Here is a 22,206-nt window from a genome sequence, read left to right on the forward strand (position 1 = left end):
AAGTGATAAGATGGAAACTCTCTTCTTCCTTTCTTTGTCATTTCACTTAATTATGTTATGTAATTTAATCATCCGGAAAAGTGTTACATTTGTCTTTCTTCCATTTAATTTTTTACCCCTTATTTTGTTAGAGCTTAATTTTTCATGTTTTAGATCATACCTAGCTACCATCTTCCTATCGAGAATCATTTTTTTTAATCATAATATTGTATATGTTCAATCAATCTATATTTTGTATATGATAATCCTTCAATAATATCAGATAATGCTTAGGCCTTGTATTTTGTGTATCGAACAATTATTTTTCTTATGCGTGCAGAAGAACAACGCTATAAATGAAGGTTATAAGATGTTGAATATCGGAGGTGGAAGGTGATTAAGAGAGAAATTCAAAATGTAGTAGATTTTTATGGATATATATATTTTCCCTTTGCCTTTATTAATTTTGTTAGTGATGTTTACATGCACTTCTCAAATTTAGAGCAAGAGTTCCTCGATATATCACATATCATCAGATGATATTTTATCTTAATTAGTGTTACATACTTGTACAAAATTTATACAGTAGTAGAGGACAAACGTGCAATACACGTTCTCAAAACTAGTACAATAGATAAGTACAACCTACAGCTAAATTTAAGGACACTAACTACAAGTTGTACTCACTAACAATTACAATAACTAATGCTTAATACACCCCCTTAAGTTAGGTGTAGTGCAACAATGCCTAACTTGGAATGACACCGTTCAAAGGCTGGTTTTGGCAAGGGCTTGGTAAATGTATCAACAAGTTGATCACAAGCGTGACAAGAACCTGATGCGCTTGAACTTGGTTCCTAGCATAACAGAAGTCCACAGAAATATGTTTCATACGGCTATGAAACACTGATTATGATAGAGATAAGTGACACCAACATTGTCACAAAATATTGTGGGTGTATTTGGAATGATAATACACAATTCATTGAGCAAGTTGCGCACCCATATGAGTTCGGCAATTGCATTTGCAACTGATTTGTACTCTGCTTCAGTGGATGAGTGAGCTACAACTTGTTGCTTTTTGGATGACCAACTCACTGGATTGGTCCCAAAGAAAAGAACATAACCTGATGTGGATATTCTACATGGTATCAGAGCCATAGCCATAGGTTGTCTTGTGAGTTTTTATTTCAAGATCGGGTTGGTGGTAGATTCAACTAGTTTGTGTAGATGGATTTTAGTGGTCGTGTTAATCGACTGGGGATGGAGTTTTTGAATCAGTCCAATTACAAGGTATGGAAGACATGTATGGAATCATACCTTGTGGGCGAGGATTTGTGGGATGTTGTTAACAGAAGTGACACAAATCCTCCCAATGACTGACCGAAAACTAGCAGTGCGTACAAGAAGTGGAAGCAGGTTAATGTGAAGGCGGAGTTCATTCTGAAGAGGACAATCTCCTCCGGTTTATTTGATCATATTATAAAGTGTAAATTAGCTCATGAAATATGGGGGACCCTTGATCGTTTGTTCAACAAGAAGAATGAAGCTCGGCTGCAGATATTGGAGAATGAATTGGCTTACATCACTCAAGGTAATCTTTCTATCTCCGAGTATATTTTAAAGATTAAGAACTTATGTTCTGAGATATCTTTGTTGAATTCGGAAGAGTAAGAACTTATGTTCTGAGATATCTTTGTTGAATTCGGAAGAGGCTATCTCGGAAGCACGAATGAGAAGAATTGTCATTCGTGGTTTGAAACCTGAATAAATTCCATTTGTGACGCCAATTCAAGGATGGACTTAATAACCATCCTTGGAGGAGTTTGAAAATTTGTTGTCGTCACAAGAACTACTAGCCAAGCAGTTTGCTAGTGTATTTGTCAAAGATGGAGAAGGAAATGCTCTTGTAGCCGACAATAGAAACTTCAAAGGAAAATCAAGAGATATGTTGCACTCTCGATCCTCAGGTGATATAAGATCACCGGGAATGAAGAAAGAGTCTTCCAACTATTATGGTAAGAAGCCTCTCAAATGTTATTGTTGTGGTCAGGTAGGACATATAAAAAGATATTGCCGAGCCAAGGAGAGTAATATGGCTCAAAAGGTTATTGAAGAAGAAGAAGAGTGGGGAAAATGTTTAGTAGCTGAGGCTCGAGCAATAGATGCCAGGATTTCCATCAATCTTGAAAGATACTGGATCGAGGATCTAGAATATAATATAGCCGATCATGTGGAGAAGCAAGACACTGATGTCATCGATATGAAGCAAGAAACTCTTGAAGATGTTCATACTGGTGATATGGTAGCTTTTATCGAAGAAATCAAAGAAATAACTCCTGAACATGCAGTGTTCAAAAGTATGTATGCCGATGGTAACCTTCGTGAAGAAAGCATTGAGGGACATGTATTGGAGATCGAAGTCTCTAGTCAATCATCTGTCATATCGAGGTTAGTAACTGGCTTTAGATTGAACATTGGAAACAAATGGAGAAAATGATGACCAAATAGATGAAGAAGTTGATTTTGAAGTTTCAAAGACAAATGATGTAACACCCCAGAGAATTTTCGAACTAAGACTCGAGCCATCCTTCATGTGGAGTGGGATTTTACCGAGGAATAAAAAATTTCTTGAGTGTTAAGTTAAGGTCCCTAGGTGTAGCACATTGAGTTCCAAGAAGAGTTGAATTGGAAATAGTCATTTTGGAAAGAATCTGGAAAATTTGGCTATGGAAAAAAGGTGAGTTTTTGGTCAAATTTGAGCAGTCGTATCTCCTAGCTCAAAATGATTTAGGCGAATTTCCAGTTATTTCTGGAAAGCCCTTGGAATGATCTTTCCAACGCCGCCGAGTTTGCTTGATTCCGAGTTCGTATGAGTGACTTATGCCCTTTGGAAGTTGGGTTGTTGGCACAGTCGCACAGTCGCACAGTCGCACAGTGCAGTTTGTTTAGTCCGAAAATTTTAAGGGTATTTTGGTCTTTTCCCTAATCTTTTCTTTGGGTTATATTGAGGTGTTAGACTGATGTTTGGATCATTTTTGTCCCATTTTAAAGAGTGAGAGTAAGAGTGAGAGTTAGGGCTTGGAAGATAAGAGAGAAAGAAGAGGAAAAGAAGAGGAGAAAGAGAAGAAGAAGCTAAGGATCGTCGTGGATTTTCGTCGGGGGTGATCCCTAATCAGGTATGTGAGCTTTTAGTGTTGGGTGATCCTTTCCCCCACACACCTAACCCCTTTTATTCATTAAGAAAGGATTGGTTTTGTTGTTAAAGTTGTGAGTTGTTGTGGTTGAAGTTGTTAAAGTTGTTAGTTGTTGTTGTTGAAATTATAGCTGGTATTGTTGTTGAGATTCTTGATGATTTGGGACTTGTTTCCGGTTGGGGTTTTGAGTTGAATTCTATTGAATGTTGAGGGATTTTATGTTTCTAAGTGATTGGGGCTAGAACCTTTGAAGTTAAGAGGGTTTACAGTTGGAAAAATGAAGGAGAAAAGTCGGGCTTCTTACATGAAACAAGTCCGTGTCGCGGACTTGTTCCCTCTGTGAACAAAATCTTCTCCGCGTCGCGGACAGGACGCGGACTCCACTGTTTTCAGAATTTATTCTCAAAATTTTTCTTAAGTTTGGTTGTTCCAAATCATTCCTAAACATCATGAGGTCCTTCCAAACACCAATCAAGTCCTTGAACCCATAATCCAATTCAAGGTGAGTTAGGATCAAAGTCAAGTGAAGTTAGTTTCCAAATCAAGTGAAAGTTAGTTTCCAAGTCAAGTGAAGTTAGTTTCAAAGTCAAGTGAAGTTAGTTTCCAAGTCAAGTGAAGTTAGTTTCAAAGTCAAGTGAAGTTAGTTTCCAAGTCAAGTGAAGTTAGTTTCAAAGTCAAGTGAAGTTAGTTTCCAAATCAAGTGAAGTTAGTTTCCAAGTCAAGTGAAGTTAGTTTCAAAGTCAAGTGAAGTTAGTTTCCAAATCAAGTGAAGTTAGTTTCCAAGTCAAGTGAAGTTAGTTTCAAAGTCAAATGAAGTTAGTTTCCAAATCAAGTGAAGTTAGTTTCCAAGTCAAGTGAAGTTAGTTTCAAAGTCAAGTGAAGTTAGTTTCCAAGTCAAGTGAAGTCAAGCTTAGAAGTAAGTAAGTCAAAACAAGTCTTTAAGGTTTTCCAAGAGTCTTCATTGATCGTTTTAACTTCATTTTAAGGCTCAAGTTAAGTAAAGAATGAAGAGTTCCAAGTTAAGAGTTTCAAGTTGAGTAAAGAGTTTCAAGTTGAGTCAAAGTATCGAGTTTCAAGTAAAGTAAAGAGTAAAGAGTTGAGTTCATTTCTCAAAGTTATTAGGGAACTATGTATTCCCAAAGAAGTTTTAAAGAAATGTTTTTACATTTAAACAAGGTTGGAAACTGAGATTTCCAAAAGAGCCTTCGGGCTAGTTTTTGAGTAATTATCTCATATCAGCAGGAATAAATATGTTTTAAAAACATAAGAGCCAGTACATTTTTGGGAGTAGTATTGAGCACCGAATTGGGGGAGAGTTCAAAGAACCCACAGCCCTCATAGAACCATGTTAGCCACCATGGGTAGAAAAGGATCATACTTTTTAGATGAATCCTTTTCAGATTAGACTAGTGGATCCATTAGGCAGTTCAGGTCTTATACCTTTGGCCGGGTATAAGATGCTCTGGCAGCGTGAGGTCGATCGCTGTATCATCACTATAGCTCTTATGTGATGGTTGTCGGTTAGAGAAACTCCCACAGCAGTTATTGTATTTTCATACACAGAAATTATTGTATTTTATATACATCAGTTCAATTGTATTTCTATATACATCTCAGGCTTATTGTATCCTTGTATACACTCAGAGTTTATAGCATGTTTTAAACAGTCTTTCTTTATATCGCACTTGTTTTAAATTGCCTTATATTGAAAGAAGTCAGTCAGGTTGAGTTCAGTTATTCAAGAGTCGAGTATCCTTGAGTTAAGTATCTTTGAGTTAAGTATATATCTTGAGTTAAGTATATATCCTTGAGTTGAGTATCTATCTTGAGTTGAGTATCTATCTTTGAGTTGAGTATCTATCTTTGAGTTGAGTATCTGTCTCTGAGTCCAGTATCTATCTTCTGAGTTGAGTAAGTTTGAGTAGTTTTGGGTATTCCTTGAGTTGAGAAAGTTTGAAAAGAGGTAAGTTATTCAATTTATTCCAGTTTTTCTTCTAGCCTATGTTGTTTAGCTTTCTAGCTTACATACTCGTACATTCCACGTACTGAGCCATTTGGCCTGCATCTTTTTATGATGCAGACACAGGTATTCAGGATCATCAACAGGAGATTCGTTGATACATCCGGGAGTTCCAGTTAGCTATGACAAGCCTCTTTGCTTCCGGAGGATTTCATTTACCTTTCAGTTGTATCAGTTGTTAGGAGGTCGTGGGTCTTGTCCCGGCTTCCATCTTTATCAGTTAGAGGCTTCATAGATAGACAATAGAGTTTCAGAAGTCTCTTCATTTATTTTGTTAAATGTTTTGAAGACTAAAGTTTCCTTTTATGGCGAGTTGTATATATATTCTATTATACAGAGTTTTCTTTTGAGTTAAAGATTTATAAAGTTGAGTTTATAAACTCTTATTCAGTTTTAAGCTCTTGTATGCTTAAGTTAGTATTCCTCTTGGAGTCAGCCAGGATGAGGGTTCGCTTGGGGACCAGCAATGGTCTTCGAGTGCCGGCCACGTCCAGGGTGTAGGCTCGGGGCGTGACAAACTTGGTATCAGAGCACAGAGTTCAAGTGTCCTAGGGTGTCTATGAAGCCGTGTCAGTAAGATCTTGTTTATGGTTGTGAGGGCCCCACTTCTATAAACGAGGGACTACAGACATTTAAGAAAAGTCTCCCTTTTTTTTCACACTCTTAATCGTGCAATAGAGCTAAGTCATGGAGATCTAATCTAACTCGTGCGTTCTTAGAATCTTTCAACTACCCATCATACTGGAGGTGGTTGAAAAGCAGAGTCAGTTCTTTGTCGATGAGTTGTTCTTAGCAAGAGTCTTGAGAAAGTCATGAGGATTCAGAGGGGCTTAAGAGAAGCCCAAGAGTAAGTTAAGTGTTCAGTTTCAGAGTAATGCCTTCATATGAATCGTGCATTTGAGATAAAAGTGAGTTGTACTTTCTTCTCTAAGTATTGTTTCAGCTGAGATCCTTACGAGGAGGTATGTTTAGAGCTTGGGTATGATTTTCACCCGAAAGAGTAGCATGAGTTACGAGATCATGAGCAGTAGTAGAGAAAGAGCCTAGAGTTAGAGAGAAAAATATACAGAAGTTTAGTAATTTAAGTAAGGGAGATAGTGATGAGGCAAGCTATGTTATTGTAGTCATGCACCCAGTAAGTTATGAATGAGGAGTTGTCCCTTATGGGTAGACTAAGAAGTGATGAGTTGTGAAGATTACATCATAAGAGGAAGAGTGTGTTGTAGCTAGATAGGAGTTAGTGATGAAGTGTTATTGTGTAGAAAATGACCAAGTGCGAGTGTTGAAAAAAGAAAGCAGAGTATTCATGAGGTGTTAGATCTACGCTAGGCTTATGATTTTGAGGGAGGTCCCATAACATTCAAGTGGTATAGAATTATTGGGCATTGATGTATAGTGAATGAGTAAATAGTACTCAAGTTGTGAAGGGAAATATGATAGTAAATTGTGAGTATGAATACTAAGAGGTGAGGTTTGACTTTTGGCCATAAGGTCCTAGTGGACGAGAGTTTCTGAATTTGTACCTAGTATTTGTAAGTTAGTGTAGTAAGCGAGCAATCATATTAATATTCGGGTTTAGTCATAAACCTTAAGCTTGAATTTGAGATGAGTGTCTTGACCAAAGAAATGGCAACATGAGAGTGATGATGCTAGTTTGAGATTTGATCTAGTAGACTTGACATAGAGTAAGTGAGGAATTAAGGTGATTAGTCGCAATAAATATGAGTGGTACAAGTGAGAGACCCTAACCTTTAGATAAGGGCAATGAAGTGTGATTAAGTCACCAGAGTAACAAAAGCGTTAAGAGGTGTACCGAGAGTGTATGTAACCAGAAGAAGTTAAAGGAAAAACCTTTGAAAGAGGACTTAGCACCGCTTATAGAGAGTTTGGTAGGCATGAGATAAATTTCTCCCAAGTGTTAGATTAAAAGAAGAGGTAAACAAGTTAAATATGTGGAATAGGTCCATAGCTTTCAAGTGTTAGCTTTAGACCTAAGGGGGAGATGTCAAGATGAGAAATGGAGTCAAGTGTTTTAGATTAAGATGGTAATGAATTCAAAGAGTTTGCGAGATATCTTTTCAGAGGCCATTTTAGAAATGGAGTGGTGTTAAAAAGAGGAGGTTGATGTTCTTATCGTGTTGTGATGGTGGGATAGTTCCATTTAAGTTTTTTTTTTTAACACTGAGGAAGAAAAGGATGAGGTTTTACTATGAGAAATATTCAAATGAGAGCCCTTAGTTGGATCTAAAGGAGTGGTTAGTAAGAGTCCATGGAGTGTTAGAATACTAAGCTTTAATGTGGTGTTAAAGAGTTATAGTCTTGGGATAAGATTCCCTATAGAGAGGTATAGAATCCGAACCTAAGGATTTGGGTTAAGCTTGAATATGGTAAGAGCAGACCATTAGTCGCAGACCTTAGTAAGAGTAGACCCTTCCATACCAAGACTAGCCGTCATTCGAGGACGAATGATTCCAAGGGGGAGATATTGTAACACCCCAGAGAATTTTCGAACTAAGACTCGAGCCATCCTTCATGTGGAGTGGGATTTTACCGAGGAATAAAAAATTTCTTGAGTGTTAAGTTAAGGTCCCTAGGTGTAGCACATTGAGTTCCAAGAAGAGTTGAATTGGAAATAGTCATTTTGGAAAGAATCTGGAAAATTTGGCTATGGAAAAAAGGTGAGTTTTTGGTCAACTTTGATCAGTCGTATCTCCTAGCTCAAAATGATTTAGGCGAATTTCCAGTTATGTCTGGAAAGCCCTTGGAATGATCTTTCCAACGCCGCCGAGTTTGCTTGATTCCGAGTTCGTATGAGTGACTTATGCCCTTTGGAAGTTGGGTTGTTGGCACAGTCGCACAGTGCAGTTTGTTTAGTCCGAAAATTTTAAGGGTATTTTGGTCTTTTCCCTAATCTTTTCTTTGGGTTATATTGAGGTGTTAGACTGATGTTTGGATCATTTTTGTCCCATTTTAAAGAGTGAGAGTAAGAGTGAGAGTTAGGGCTTGGAAGATAAGAGAGAAAGAAGAGGAAAAGAAGAGGAGAAAGAGAAGAAGAAGCTAAGGATCGTCGTGGATTTTCGTCGGGGGTGATCCCTAATCAGGTATGTGAGCTTTTAGTGTTGGGTGATCCTTTCCCCCACACACCTAACCCCTTTTATTCATTAAGAAAGGATTGGTTTTGTTGTTAAAGTTGTGAGTTGTTGTGGTTGAAGTTGTTAAAGTTGTTAGTTGTTGTTGTTGAAATTATAGCTGGTATTGTTGTTGAGATTCTTGATGATTTGGGACTTGTTTCCGGTTGGGGTTTTGAGTTGAATTCTATTGAATGTTGAGGGATTTTATGTTTCTAAGTGATTGGGGCTAGAACCTTTGAAGTTAAGAGGGTTTACAGTTGGAAAAATGAAGGAGAAAAGTCGGGCTTCTTACATGAAACAAGTCCGTGTCGCGGACTTGTTCCCTCTGTGAACAAAATCTTCTCCGCGTCGCGGACAGGACGCGGACTCCACTGTTTTCAGAATTTATTCTCAAAATTTTTCTTAAGTTTGGTTGTTCCAAATCATTCCTAAACATCATGAGGTCCTTCCAAACACCAATCAAGTCCTTGAACCCATAATCCAATTCAAGGTGAGTTAGGATCAAAGTCAAGTGAAGTTAGTTTCCAAATCAAGTGAAAGTTAGTTTCCAAGTCAAGTGAAGTTAGTTTCAAAGTCAAGTGAAGTTAGTTTCCAAGTCAAGTGAAGTTAGTTTCAAAGTCAAGTGAAGTTAGTTTCCAAGTCAAGTGAAGTTAGTTTCAAAGTCAAGTGAAGTTAGTTTCCAAATCAAGTGAAGTTAGTTTCCAAGTCAAGTGAAGTTAGTTTCAAAGTCAAGTGAAGTTAGTTTCCAAATCAAGTGAAGTTAGTTTCCAAGTCAAGTGAAGTTAGTTTCAAAGTCAAATGAAGTTAGTTTCCAAATCAAGTGAAGTTAGTTTCCAAGTCAAGTGAAGTTAGTTTCAAAGTCAAGTGAAGTTAGTTTCCAAGTCAAGTGAAGTCAAGCTTAGAAGTAAGTAAGTCAAAACAAGTCTTTAAGGTTTTCCAAGAGTCTTCAAAGTCAAGTGAAGTTAGTTTCCAAATCAAGTGAAAGTTAGTTTCCAAGTCAAGTGAAGTTAGTTTCAAAGTCAAGTGAAGTTAGTTTCCAAGTCAAGTGAAGTTAGTTTCAAAGTCAAGTGAAGTTAGTTTCCAAGTCAAGTGAAGTTAGTTTCAAAGTCAAGTGAAGTTAGTTTCCAAATCAAGTGAAGTTAGTTTCCAAGTCAAGTGAAGTTAGTTTCAAAGTCAAGTGAAGTTAGTTTCCAAATCAAGTGAAGTTAGTTTCCAAGTCAAGTGAAGTTAGTTTCAAAGTCAAATGAAGTTAGTTTCCAAATCAAGTGAAGTTAGTTTCCAAGTCAAGTGAAGTTAGTTTCAAAGTCAAGTGAAGTTAGTTTCCAAGTCAAGTGAAGTCAAGCTTAGAAGTAAGTAAGTCAAAACAAGTCTTTAAGGTTTTCCAAGAGTCTTCAAAGTCAAGTGAAGTTAGTTTCCAAATCAAGTGAAAGTTAGTTTCCAAGTCAAGTGAAGTTAGTTTCAAAGTCAAGTGAAGTTAGTTTCCAAGTCAAGTGAAGTTAGTTTCAAAGTCAAGTGAAGTTAGTTTCCAAGTCAAGTGAAGTTAGTTTCAAAGTCAAGTGAAGTTAGTTTCCAAATCAAGTGAAGTTAGTTTCCAAGTCAAGTGAAGTTAGTTTCAAAGTCAAGTGAAGTTAGTTTCCAAATCAAGTGAAGTTAGTTTCCAAGTCAAGTGAAGTTAGTTTCAAAGTCAAATGAAGTTAGTTTCCAAATCAAGTGAAGTTAGTTTCCAAGTCAAGTGAAGTTAGTTTCAAAGTCAAGTGAAGTTAGTTTCCAAGTCAAGTGAAGTCAAGCTTAGAAGTAAGTAAGTCAAAACAAGTCTTTAAGGTTTTCCAAGAGTCTTCATTGATCGTTTTAACTTCATTTTAAGGCTCAAGTTAAGTAAAGAATGAAGAGTTCCAAGTTAAGAGTTTCAAGTTGAGTAAAGAGTTTCAAGTTGAGTCAAAGTATCGAGTTTCAAGTAAAGTAAAGAGTAAAGAGTTGAGTTCATTTCTCAAAGTTATTAGGGAACTATGTATTCCCAAAGAAGTTTTAAAGAAATGTTTTTACATTTAAACAAGGTTGGAAACTGAGATTTCCAAAAGAGCCTTCGGGCTAGTTTTTGAGTAATTATCTCATATCAGCAGGAATAAATATGTTTTAAAAACATAAGAGCCAGTACATTTTTGGGAGTAGTATTGAGCACCGAATTGGGGGAGCGTTCAAAGAACCCACAGCCCTCATAGAACCATGTTAGCCACCATGGGTAGAAAAGGATCATACTTTTTAGATGAATCCTTTTCAGATTAGACTAGTGGATCCATTAGGCAGTTCAGGTCTTATACCTTTGGCCGGGTATAAGATGCTCTGACAGCGTGAGGTCGATCGCTGTATCATCACTATAGCTCTTATGTGATGGTTGTCGGTTAGAGAAACTCCCACAGCAGTTATTGTATTTTCATACACAGAAATTATTGTATTTTATATACATCAGTTCAATTGTATTTCTATATACATCTCAGGCTTATTGTATCCTTGTATACACTCAGAGTTTATAGCATGTTTTAAACAGTCTTTCTTTATATCGCACTTGTTTTAAATTGCCTTATATTGAAAGAAGTCAGTCAGGTTGAGTTCAGTTATTCAAGAGTCGAGTATCCTTGAGTTAAGTATCTTTGAGTTAAGTATATATCTTGAGTTAAGTATATATCCTTGAGTTGAGTATCTATCTTGAGTTGAGTATCTATCTTTGAGTTGAGTATCTATCTTTGAGTTGAGTATCTGTCTCTGAGTCCAGTATCTATCTTCTGAGTTGAGTAAGTTTGAGTAGTTTTGGGTATTCCTTGAGTTGAGAAAGTTTGAAAAGAGGTAAGTTATTCAATTTATTCCAGTTTTTCTTCTAGCCTATGTTGTTTAGCTTTCTAGCTTACATACTCGTACATTCCACGTACTGAGCCATTTGGCCTGCATCTTTTTATGATGCAGACACAGGTATTCAGGATCATCAACAGGAGATTCGTTGATACATCCGGGAGTTCCAGTTAGCTATGACAAGCCTCTTTGCTTCCGGAGGATTTCATTTACCTTTCAGTTGTATCAGTTGTTAGGAGGTCGTGGGTCTTGTCCCGGCTTCCATCTTTATCAGTTAGAGGCTTCATAGATAGACAATAGAGTTTCAGAAGTCTCTTCATTTATTTTGTTAAATGTTTTGAAGACTAAAGTTTCCTTTTATGGCGAGTTGTATATATATTCTATTATACAGAGTTTTCTTTTGAGTTAAAGATTTATAAAGTTGAGTTTATAAACTCTTATTCAGTTTTAAGCTCTTGTATGCTTAAGTTAGTATTCCTCTTGGAGTCAGCCAGGATGAGGGTTCGCTTGGGGACCAGCAATGGTCTTCGAGTGCCGGCCACGTCCAGGGTGTAGGCTCGGGGCGTGACAAATGATATGATTTTTGAAAGCTCTGAAGCTTCCAAAAAATCTATCGAGGAGATCATAAGAGAATATGGCAATGGATCCTATGTTGGTGTTGAGACTTCACAAGAAATTGATAGAGTTTCTCTGGATAATATAATTGTCGAGAAGTTAAGAGAAAGGGGGAGTTTGAGAACTCAACAAGGAGATAATTTAGATGGATCAACTGACAGTGAAAAATCTTTATCATTTGAAGAAGGAAGAGGAGTCCGGAAGAAAGTGTCACGCCCCGAGCCTACACCCTGGACGTGGCTGGCATTCGAAGACCATTGCTGCCCCCAAGCGAACCCTTGGCATGGCTTTCTTAACTCAGCAGAAAAACTCAATGCAATGCAAGGTTATAAAACAACCTAACTAATAAAAATCTGGCCAAAAAGGCAACTCAAGTCTCAAAATAGAATATTTACATATATACATATATGAGAGACTCCAAACTAACTGACTGACTGTCTATGAAGCCTCTAAAATACTGGGATGGATGTTGGGACAGACCCCATGACATCCTAATAAAACAAAGCTTAAGAGAACAAAATAACCGAGTCCTCCGGAATGCAAAGAGGCTCACCACTGACTCTGAAGTACTCAACTGGATCAACGGCAAACCGGATGCTGGCCCTGGGTACCTGTGTCTGCATCGTCATAAGATGCAGGCCAACTGGCATCAGTACATTGAATGTACAAGTATGCGAGTTGGAAAGCTAAACCACAACTTAAGCTTGAAGGAGTACAAAAGAACTCTTACCTTGGCTCTGTTCAATTCATGAATCACTGAACTCAATATATAAAACAATAAGACACATGCAATATATAAAGATTGAAAAAAAATAGTGTAAACAACTTAGTTCGTTAAGGATAAAACGATAACAAACTCAACTTTACTTATATAAAAGTAATATAACTTTTGTGGGAGATTCTTTAACCGACAATCACCACTATGAGCCCTAGTGGTGATACAACATTTTATCCTACGTTGCCCAAGGACCATCCTATACCTTGCCGTGATATAGGAAGCTAACTTTACTAAGTGGATCCACTAGCTTAATTTTACGGATTCATCTAAAAAGTATGACCCGTTAACTCCCATGTTGGCGCATGGTTCTTATGGAGAGTTGAGTTAATATGAACTCGTGTCCCCAATTCGGTGCTCAAGACTACTCCCAAAAATACTTAGCTCATAAGTGTTTTAAACACATCTTTCTTTATTTGAGATAATTACTCAAAACTTTGCCCGAAGGCTCACTTGGAATCGATGTTCCTTTTTCTTGAAAACTAGCCCAAAGGCTCTTTTGGAATCATAATTCCTTTTCTTACTCAAATGTAAAAACATTTAGAAACTTCTTTGGGAATACATAGTTCCCTTATACTTTTGAGAAATGACTCAACTTTAAACTCTTTACTCAATTGACTCTTTACTCTTTACTTGACTTGAAACTTGAGCCTTGAAATGAAGTTAAAACATTTAATAAAGACTCTTGAAAAACTTTAGAGACTTGCTTTGACTCCCTTCTTGAACTTCTAAACTCAACTCTTAACTTCACTTGACTTGGAAACTAACTCTCCTTGAATTGGAATTATGAATTCAAGGTGTTTGACCACATGATATGGATGAGTTCTTGACGTTTAAACGTACCTTGGAGTGTTGGAAACAACTATGAAACATAGGTAAAATACCTAGGAACATGTATGAAAAAGTGGGGAAGGAATGGGAAGACTTGGCGTCCTTGGCGCTCTGAGAGGTGCGGAGCGCCAGACCAAAAACTTCAGAGGAGGCCTGCTGGTTCACTAAGGGGCGCGCCGCCCCAAGGGGGAAAGTTCAGAGCTCCTATTGGGGCGCGCTGACAGGCGCGATGCCCCACCCTTTTTCCCCGAAAACTGACTTTTCTCCTTAGTTTTCTCCAACTCTAAACCTTTTACACATCAAAGGTTCCAGCCCCAAACACTTAAAATCATAAACCTCTCAACATACAATAGATTCAACTCAGAAACACCACCCGAAACATACACCAAACCAACAAGAACTTCAACTCAACACAACTACAACTTCAACAATTACAACCAACAACTTCAACAAACATATTCAATCTTTTCTCGAAATTAAACGAGCTTGGCATGTGGGGGAAAGAACCAACCCAACACTATGAACTCACATACCTTAATAGGGATCGCCCCCGAAGAAAATCACGACGATCTTTACGAAGTTTGCTTCTTCTTCTCCTTTCTCTCCTTTTCTCTCAAGAACCCTAATTCTTACTCTTTTTTAAAAAGGGAAAAACTGATCAAAAATCAGTCTTACACCTTAATATATATCCAAAGACAAGGCTAGGGAAAAGACCAAAATACCCTTACAAAAATTCCGGACGGAATCCCTACCAACTGCCCAACTTTCAAAGGGCATAACTCGCTCATACAAACTCAAAAATGAGCAAACTCGATGGCGTTGGAAAGACCAAGCCACGAACTTTGCAACCATAACTGGAACTACACCTAGATCATCCTGAGCTAGGAGTTATAACTGTTCAAAGTTGGCCAAAAATTCATTATTTTCCATAACCAAATTTTTTCCAGATTTTTAATTCTTTCCAAAAAGACTATTTCCAAGTTTTAAGCTTCTTCCTAGTCACCAACTTGCAAGATGTCACAGAAAGTGCTAAGATTTTCACCAAGACATGGCTCAAAGCTTCGTTTGAGCTCTTCCACGACAAGTGTGGGGTAGTTTCCAAAAAATCACTTTAAGGGGGAGTGTGAAAAATTAAAGTTGATTTTTTGGAGGTACAAAAAATATCTTAGATATTTAGTAAAACTTTCTAGAATTTTGTAGAGTAAATATCTTTGATATTTATACTTAGGAAATATCTAGATGTTCTAGATAAGTAGATATTTATAGTAAAGTATAGAAATATCTAGGTTCTTGTTACATAGTTAGAAGATAAGAATATCTAGATTTTTCTTGTAGAAGTATCTAGAATAATTTCTAGAAGCATCCCTATAAAAGAATAAATAGGGGTGGCATTAAGCATGTGTAAAACAATCTAATAACAACCCAAATAAAAGAGTCTTCTTCCATAAACAAGTTCTCCTTTCTAGCTTCCTCTTCTTTAGTTGAATATTCCAATCTTAGTTAACGATCTTGGGCTCGCAGAAGGTTTCCCAATTATACTTTTCTTCTGCTATTCTCTACAATTCTATCATTCAGGTCTCTGGCCCAATCGCATCAGTGTACCTGTAAAAATTGTTGTCTGAGTTGCAAAGAATTCGAAGACCTGAAGTTGTTGTGGCTTTAAGATACCGTAGTAGTATCCTCTTAACCGCCTTCCAGTGTTCATGGTAGGTTCATGCATAAACTGTGATAGTTTGTTGACAGCAGGCCGTGTGAATGATAAATCCTGTAACTTACCAACGGTGCGCCTGTAGAGTGTAGCATGAGCTAGCAGGCGGAGAACCATCAGCTGCCCGAGGTAGTTTACCGGAGCACATTGGAGTCAAGACTCCTTTACAATCTTGCATATCCAATTCAGACAAAATATCATGAATGTATTTGGATTGAGAGAGAATAAGACCATGACCATCTGACACTTTTTTTAACTTCGACACCCAAAAAGTAGTCTAAGTAACCAAGATCCTTCAAAGAAAACCCACTTCTATTCCATTTTGTGAAACACAACCCAAGTAGTAATGTAGTATTGTCAACTGGATAAATTCCTTTTCTTATTTTCCTCATACTTAATAATCTGTTTTCACATTAATCTTTTTGCTACTTATTTTCCTCATCCATATTAATCTGTTTTCGCATTTTGAATGTATTATATTTTGGAATTAAAAGAAAAAAATAAAAATAAAAATAAAATAGATTTAAAAAAAAAAAAGTGAAATCACACATGACAATGTGTGTAGTAGCGTGTGTCACGTTTGATTTTCTTCAAAAGAAAACATTAAAATTTCTTCCATTTTGTGCTAATTAGTGAACGTATGTTGTGTAACACAGCCTTGTAAGGTTGATTTGAAAGATTGACTCCCATTGACTTTGCTCTTAACAATTATTCTTTCTATATTATGACTTTTATTTCGTTCTGTGAAACACAACCCAATTAGTGTATTTTTTTTTATTTTGCTATTTATTTTCCTCCTTTTAATCTGTCTTTACATTAATCTGTTTTCACATTTTGGAAATTAGTCCATACTTTTCAGCATTTTATTTGTTTTGGTGCTATATATATAGTGGAGTTGTCACGCCCCGAGCCTACACCCTGGACGTGGCCGGCACTCGAAGACCATTGCTGGTCCCCAAGCGAACCCTCATCCTGGCTGACTCCAAGAGGAATACTAACTTAAGCATACAAAAGCTTAAAACTGAATAAGAGTTTATAAACTCAACTTTATAAATCTTTAACTCAAAAGAAAACTCTGTATAATAGAATATATATACAACTCGCCATAAAAGGAAACTTTAGTCTTCAAAACATTTAACAAAATAAATGAAGAGACTTCTGAAACTCTATTGTCTATCTATGAAGCCTCTAACTGATAAAGATGAAAGCCGGGACAAGACCCACGACCTCCTAACAACTGATACAACTGAAAGGTAAATGAAATCCTCCGGAAGCAAAGAGGCTTGTCATAGCTAACTGGAACTCCCGGATGTATCAACGAATCTCCTGTTGATGATCCTGAATACCTGTGTCTGCATCATAAAAAGATGCAGGCCAAATGGCTCAGTACGTGGAATGTACGAGTATGTAAGCTAGAAAGCTAAACAACATAGGCTAGAAGAAAAACTGGAATAAATTGAATAACTTACCTCTTTTCAAACTTTCTCAACTCAAGGAATACCCAAAACTACTCAAACTTACTCAACTCAGAAGATAGATACTGGACTCAGAGACAGATACTCAACTCAAAGATAGATACTCAACTCAAAGATAGATACTCAACTCAAGATAGATACTCAACTCAAGGATATATACTTAACTCAAGATATATACTTAACTCAAAGATACTTAACTCAAGGATACTCGACTCTTGAATAACTGAACTCAACCTGACTGACTTCTTTCAATATAAGGCAATTTAAAACAAGTGCGATATAAAGAAAGACTGTTTAAAACATGCTATAAACTCTGAGTGTATACAAGGATACAATAAGCCTGAGATGTATATAGAAATACAATTGAACTGATGTATATAAAATACAATAATTTCTGTGTATGAAAATACAATAACTGCTGTGGGAGTTTCTCTAACCGACAACCATCACATAAGAGCTATAGTGATGATACAGCGATCGACCTCACGCTGCCAGAGCATCTTATACCCGGCCAAAGGTATAAGACCTGAACTGCCTAATGGATCCACTAGTCTAATCTGAAAAGGATTCATCTAAAAAGTATGATCCTTTTCTACCCATGGTGGCTAACATGGTTCTATGGGGGCTGTGGGTTCTTTGAACGCTCCCCCAATTCGGTGCTCAATACTACTCCCAAAAATGTACTGGCTCTTATGTTTTTAAAACATATTTATTCCTGCTGATATGAGATAATTACTCAAAAACTAGCCCGAAGGCTCTTTTGGAAATCTCAGTTTCCAACCTTGTTTAAATGTAAAAACATTTCTTTAAAACTTCTTTGGGAATACATAGTTCCCTAATACCTTTGAGAAATGAACTCAACTCTTTACTCTTTACTTTACTTGAAACTCGATACTTTGACTCAACTTGAAACTCTTTACTCAACTTGAAACTCTTAACTTGGAACTCTTCATTCTTTACTTAACTTGAGCCTTAAAATGAAGTTAAAACGATCAATGAAGACTCTTGGAAAACCTTAAAGACTTGTTTTGACTTACTTACTTCTAAGCTTGACTTCACTTGACTTGGAAACTAACTTCACTTGACTTTGAAACTAACTTCACTTGACTTGGAAACTAACTTCACTTGATTTGGAAACTAACTTCATTTGACTTTGAAACTAACTTCACTTGACTTGGAAACTAACTTCACTTGATTTGGAAACTAACTTCACTTGACTTGGAAACTAACTTCACTTGATTTGGAAACTAACTTCACTTGACTTTGAAACTAACTTCACTTGACTTGGAAACTAACTTCACTTGACTTTGAAACTAACTTCACTTGACTTTGAAACTAACTTCACTTGACTTGGAAACTAACTTTCACTTGATTTGGAAACTAACTTCACTTGACTTTGATCCTAACTCACCTTGAATTGGATTATGGGTTCAAGGACTTGATTGGTGTTTGGAAGGACCTCATGATGTTTAGGAATGATTTGGAACAACCAAACTTAAGAAAAATTTTGAGAATAAATTCTGAAAACAGTGGAGTCCGCGTCCTGTCCGCGACGCGGAGAAGATTTTGTTCACAGAGGGAACAAGTCCGCGACACGGACTTGTTTCATGTAAGAAGCCCGACTTTTCTCCTTCATTTTTCCAACTGTAAACCCTCTTAACTTCAAAGGTTCTAGCCCCAATCACTTAGAAACATAAAATCCCTCAACATTCAATAGAATTCAACTCAAAACCCCAACCGGAAACAAGTCCCAAATCATCAAGAATCTCAACAACAATACCAGCTATAATTTCAACAACAACAACTAACAACTTTAACAACTTCAACCACAACAACTCACAACTTTAACAACAAAACCAATCCTTTCTTAATGAATAAAAGGGGTTAGGTGTGTGGGGGAAAGGATCACCCAACACTAAAAGCTCACATACCTGATTAGGGATCACCCCCGACGAAAATCCACGACGATCCTTAGCTTCTTCTTCTCTTTCTCCTCTTCTTTTCCTCTTCTTTCTCTCTTATCTTCCAAGCCCTAACTCTCACTCTTACTCTCACTCTTTAAAAAGGGACAAAAATGATCCAAACATCAGTATAACACCTCAATATAACCCAAAGAAAAGATTAGGGAAAAGACCAAAATACCCTTAAAATTTTCGGACTAAACAAACTGCACTGTGCGACTGTGCGACTGTGCCAACAACCCAACTTCCAAAGGGCATAAGTCACTCATACGAACTCGGAATCAAGCAAACTCGGCGGCGTTGGAAAGATCATTCCAAGGGCTTTCCAGAAATAACTGGAAATTCGCCTAAATCATTTTGAGCTAGGAGATACGACTGCTCAAAGTTGACCAAAAACTCACCTTTTTTCCATAGCCAAATTTTCCAGATTCTTTCCAAAATGACTATTTCCAATTCAACTCTTCTTGGAACTCAATGTGCTACACCTAGGGACCTTAACTTAACACTCAAGAAATTTTTTATTCCTCGGTAAAATCCCACTCCACATGAAGGATGGCTCGAGTCTTAGTTCGAAAATTCTCTGGGGTGTTACAGGAGTAACTTTGATCATTGGAAATACCACAAACACAAATTAATTGCCTTGAAATATTCTATATCATATGGAGAAGCACATTTTCTTATTGATTCTTCTCTTTCTAATTCAATTTTCTGTATCATTTGCTTCCTCAAATGAGAGTGACCAACAAGCTCTATTAGCTTTCCAAAATCTTATTACAAGTCCTAATCATTTTTTGGCCACTAATTGGACCAAAAATACTTCTTTTTGCTCTTGGTATGGTGTCACTTGTAGTCCAAAAAGGCAAAGGGTTGTGGCCTTGACTCTTCCTAATTTGCAACTTCAAGGCACAATTTCCCCGTCTTTGGCCAATTTGTCCTTCCTCAGTGAGATCAATCTTGGGAACAATAACTTCTGTGGTGGCATCCCTTATGGACTTGGCCACTTGCCTCGCTTGCGAGTGATTGATATTCAAAACAATCAGTTTAACGGAAGTATACCAACAAGTCTATTTCAAAACCGGAGAGTTCAAATAATTTCATTGGCTTTCAATGAACTCAGTGGTGAAATGTGGAGAGGGCCATGGTATGTACCCAAACTCAGAGTCTTAAATCTCGGGAACAATAACCTAACCGGTATAGTCCCTCCTTCTGTTGGAAATGCCACAAAAATGATGAACTTCAGTTTGTCTGGGAATAGAGTCAGCGGCAACATTCCAAAGGAGGTCGGTAATCTGAGCCAGCTTGCATTTCTGCCCTTGATCGATAATCAATTAACTGGTTCCATTCCTACATCACTTTTTAATATCTCGTCACTTCTTGTCCTAACTCTGAGAAATAATATCCTTTCTGGTCCTCTCTTGCTAAACGAAGGAAATATTGTTTCAAATCTGAAAATTTTAAGTATATCTTACAACCAAATATCTGGTTGCATTCCTTCCAACATATGCCAACTCACAGAGCTCAAAGTTTTGTCCATATCTTTCAACAATATAGCTGGAGATATACCCAGAAATATTGGTTGTTTATCCAAACTCGAGAAATTTTATATGGGTGATAATCCAATAAAAGGGACTATTCCCACTTCATTGGGAAATATTTCCACTCTGCATGATCTTTACTGTCGAAACAATCGGATAGTGGGGGGAATTCCTCCGGAATTAGGGAAGCTATCAAATTTGAGGCAATTAACCTTTGACAATAATTCTAATCTTATTGGTCAAATTCCAGAGGCTATTTTCAACATATCTTCTTTGGAATTGATTCTTTTCAATTTCAACAACCTCTCCGGGAGAATTCCAACCACTACAGGTCTTCATCTTCCGAACCTTAAAGTACTTCAGTTGGGAGTCAATCAGCTGGAAGGTGGTTCATAACAAATGCTTCCAAGCTTCAGAAACTGGAGCTAAATAATAACTTTCTGACAGGAACTATTCCTAATAATTTGGGGAATCTTCGTGAGCTGCAAACACTGCTCCTACATACCAATGAACCAAGAGAACGTGAGTTGTTATTCTTCAATTCGTTGGCGGACTGTAAGATGTTGCAATATCTACAAGTGGGTAAAAATCCGTTGAATGGCATTCTGCCCAATTCAATTGGGAATCTTTCATCTACTATTGAAAACATTTATATAGGATATGCACACATCAATGGCCTCATCCCCACAAGTATAGGCAACATGAGCGGTCTTACAGCCCTAAGCCTTGGAGAAAACAACTTGACAGGGAGTATTCCTTCTGAGATTGGTAAGCTTAAACAACTCCAAGGACTCGATCTATCTAACAATAAATTGCAGGGACATATTCCCGAGGCGGTATGCCATTTATCTAATTTGGTTAAACTATTTCTGAATGGTAATGAGCTCTCTGGATTAATTCCAGAATGCTTAGGAAATCTTAGCATGCTACAAAAGCTTTATTTGTGTTCTAATAAATTTTCATCAAAATTTCCATTGAGCCTTTGGAAGATGAGTAGTCTTCTCTATCTAAGTGTGTCACTGAATTCAGTAGACGGAGAAGTTCCATCAGATATTGGAGGACTGAAAGCCATTGTAGAACTACATCTTTCCAGTAACCTCTTTTCAGGAATGATACCAAGCACATTCAGGGAACTCCAAAACCTGCAGAATCTCGACCTGTCGAACAATTCATTTTTTGGCAAAATTCCATTATCCTTTGCCAACTTGATAAGCTTAGAATACTTGGATTTGTCTTCAAATGCGTTGTCAGGTACTATTCCTAAGTCTTTGGAAAAACTCTCATACCTTAAAAGCATCAATGTTTCATTTAATGATTTAGAAGGTGAAATACCGAGTGGTGGCGTGTTTGCAAATTCCACTTTGCAATCATTTCACGGGAACAAAGGTCTTTGCGGAATGTACATATTGGAGATTCCTGCTTGTGCTATCACTAATCCTGGAAAACAATCAAAGCTTAAGGAGGTTCTGCTAAAATTTGTTACTCCAGTGGTTATTGCATCCTTTCTGATATTCTTGTTCGTTTCAATTTGGATAATGAAACGACAGAAGAAAGGGAAGTCCAAAGAGGTAGAGAAGGTACTGGAGATCGGGACTCATCAATTAGTTTCTTATCACGAGATTCGACGAGCAACAAATAATTTTGATGAATCCAATTTAATTGGTGAGGGAAGCTCTGGCTCTGTGTACAAAGGCACATTGTTTGGTGGAACTGCAGTGGCCATTAAGGTTCTGGATTTGGAAAATGAGCAAGTATGCAAGAGGTTTGATTCCGAATGCGAAGTCATAAGAAATGTTAGACACAGAAATCTTGTTCCAGTGATTACTACATGTTCTAGTGACTATATAAGAGCCTTTGTTCTGCAATTTATGCCCAATGGGAGTCTTGAGAATTGGCTGTACAAAGAAGATCGCCACTTGAACCTTCATCAAAGAGTTTCTGTAATGCTTGATGCAGCTATGGCAGTTGAATATCTACATCATGGTCATGTCACTCTAATAGTTCATTGCGACTTAAAGCCAGCAAACATACTTTTGGATGAAGATATGGTGGCTCGTGTTGGTGATTTTGGAATCTCTAAAATTTTAGCCATAAGCAAGTCCGTGGCTTATACCGAGACATTGGGCAGTCTAGGA

At 37.3% G+C, this 22,206-nt stretch overlaps 2 protein-coding genes across 2 annotated transcripts in view; both read left to right on the top strand.

Moving 5' to 3' along the window:
- Positions 1-19,195: 19,195 nt before the first annotated feature.
- LOC125818862 (LRR receptor-like serine/threonine-protein kinase FLS2) lies at positions 19,196-20,983 on the top strand. Its single transcript, XM_049498375.1, has 3 exons — positions 19,196-20,456; positions 20,519-20,907; positions 20,975-20,983. Exons 1-3 carry the CDS (start codon positions 19,196-19,198, stop codon positions 20,981-20,983), a joined length of 1,659 nt encoding a protein of 552 aa, XP_049354332.1.
- Positions 20,984-21,060: 77 nt separating this feature from the next.
- LOC125818863 (receptor kinase-like protein Xa21) overlaps positions 21,061-22,206 on the top strand; it is a 172,999-nt gene continuing 171,853 nt past the window's right edge. The window contains exon 1 of the mRNA XM_049498376.1: positions 21,061-21,833. Coding sequence (XP_049354333.1) covers positions 21,061-21,833 — 773 coding nt within the window. The remainder of the gene's footprint in view (positions 21,834-22,206) is intronic.

Source organism: Solanum verrucosum, unplaced genomic scaffold (genome assembly GCF_900185275.1).
Source record: "Solanum verrucosum unplaced genomic scaffold, falcon-dt-bn FXZP01000252.1, whole genome shotgun sequence".
Taxonomy (NCBI): domain Eukaryota; kingdom Viridiplantae; phylum Streptophyta; class Magnoliopsida; order Solanales; family Solanaceae; genus Solanum; species Solanum verrucosum.

Bases quoted from the DNA above. Each gene is read 5' to 3' on its own strand.
- LOC125818862 (XM_049498375.1), top strand. From the start codon at position 19,196: ATGGAGAAGCACATTTTCTTATTGATTCTTCTCTTTCTAATTCAATTT. The intron at 20,457-20,518 runs GTGGTTCATAAC...ACTTTCTGACAG, and splicing joins GGGAGTCAATCAGCTGGAAG to GAACTATTCCTAATAATTTG.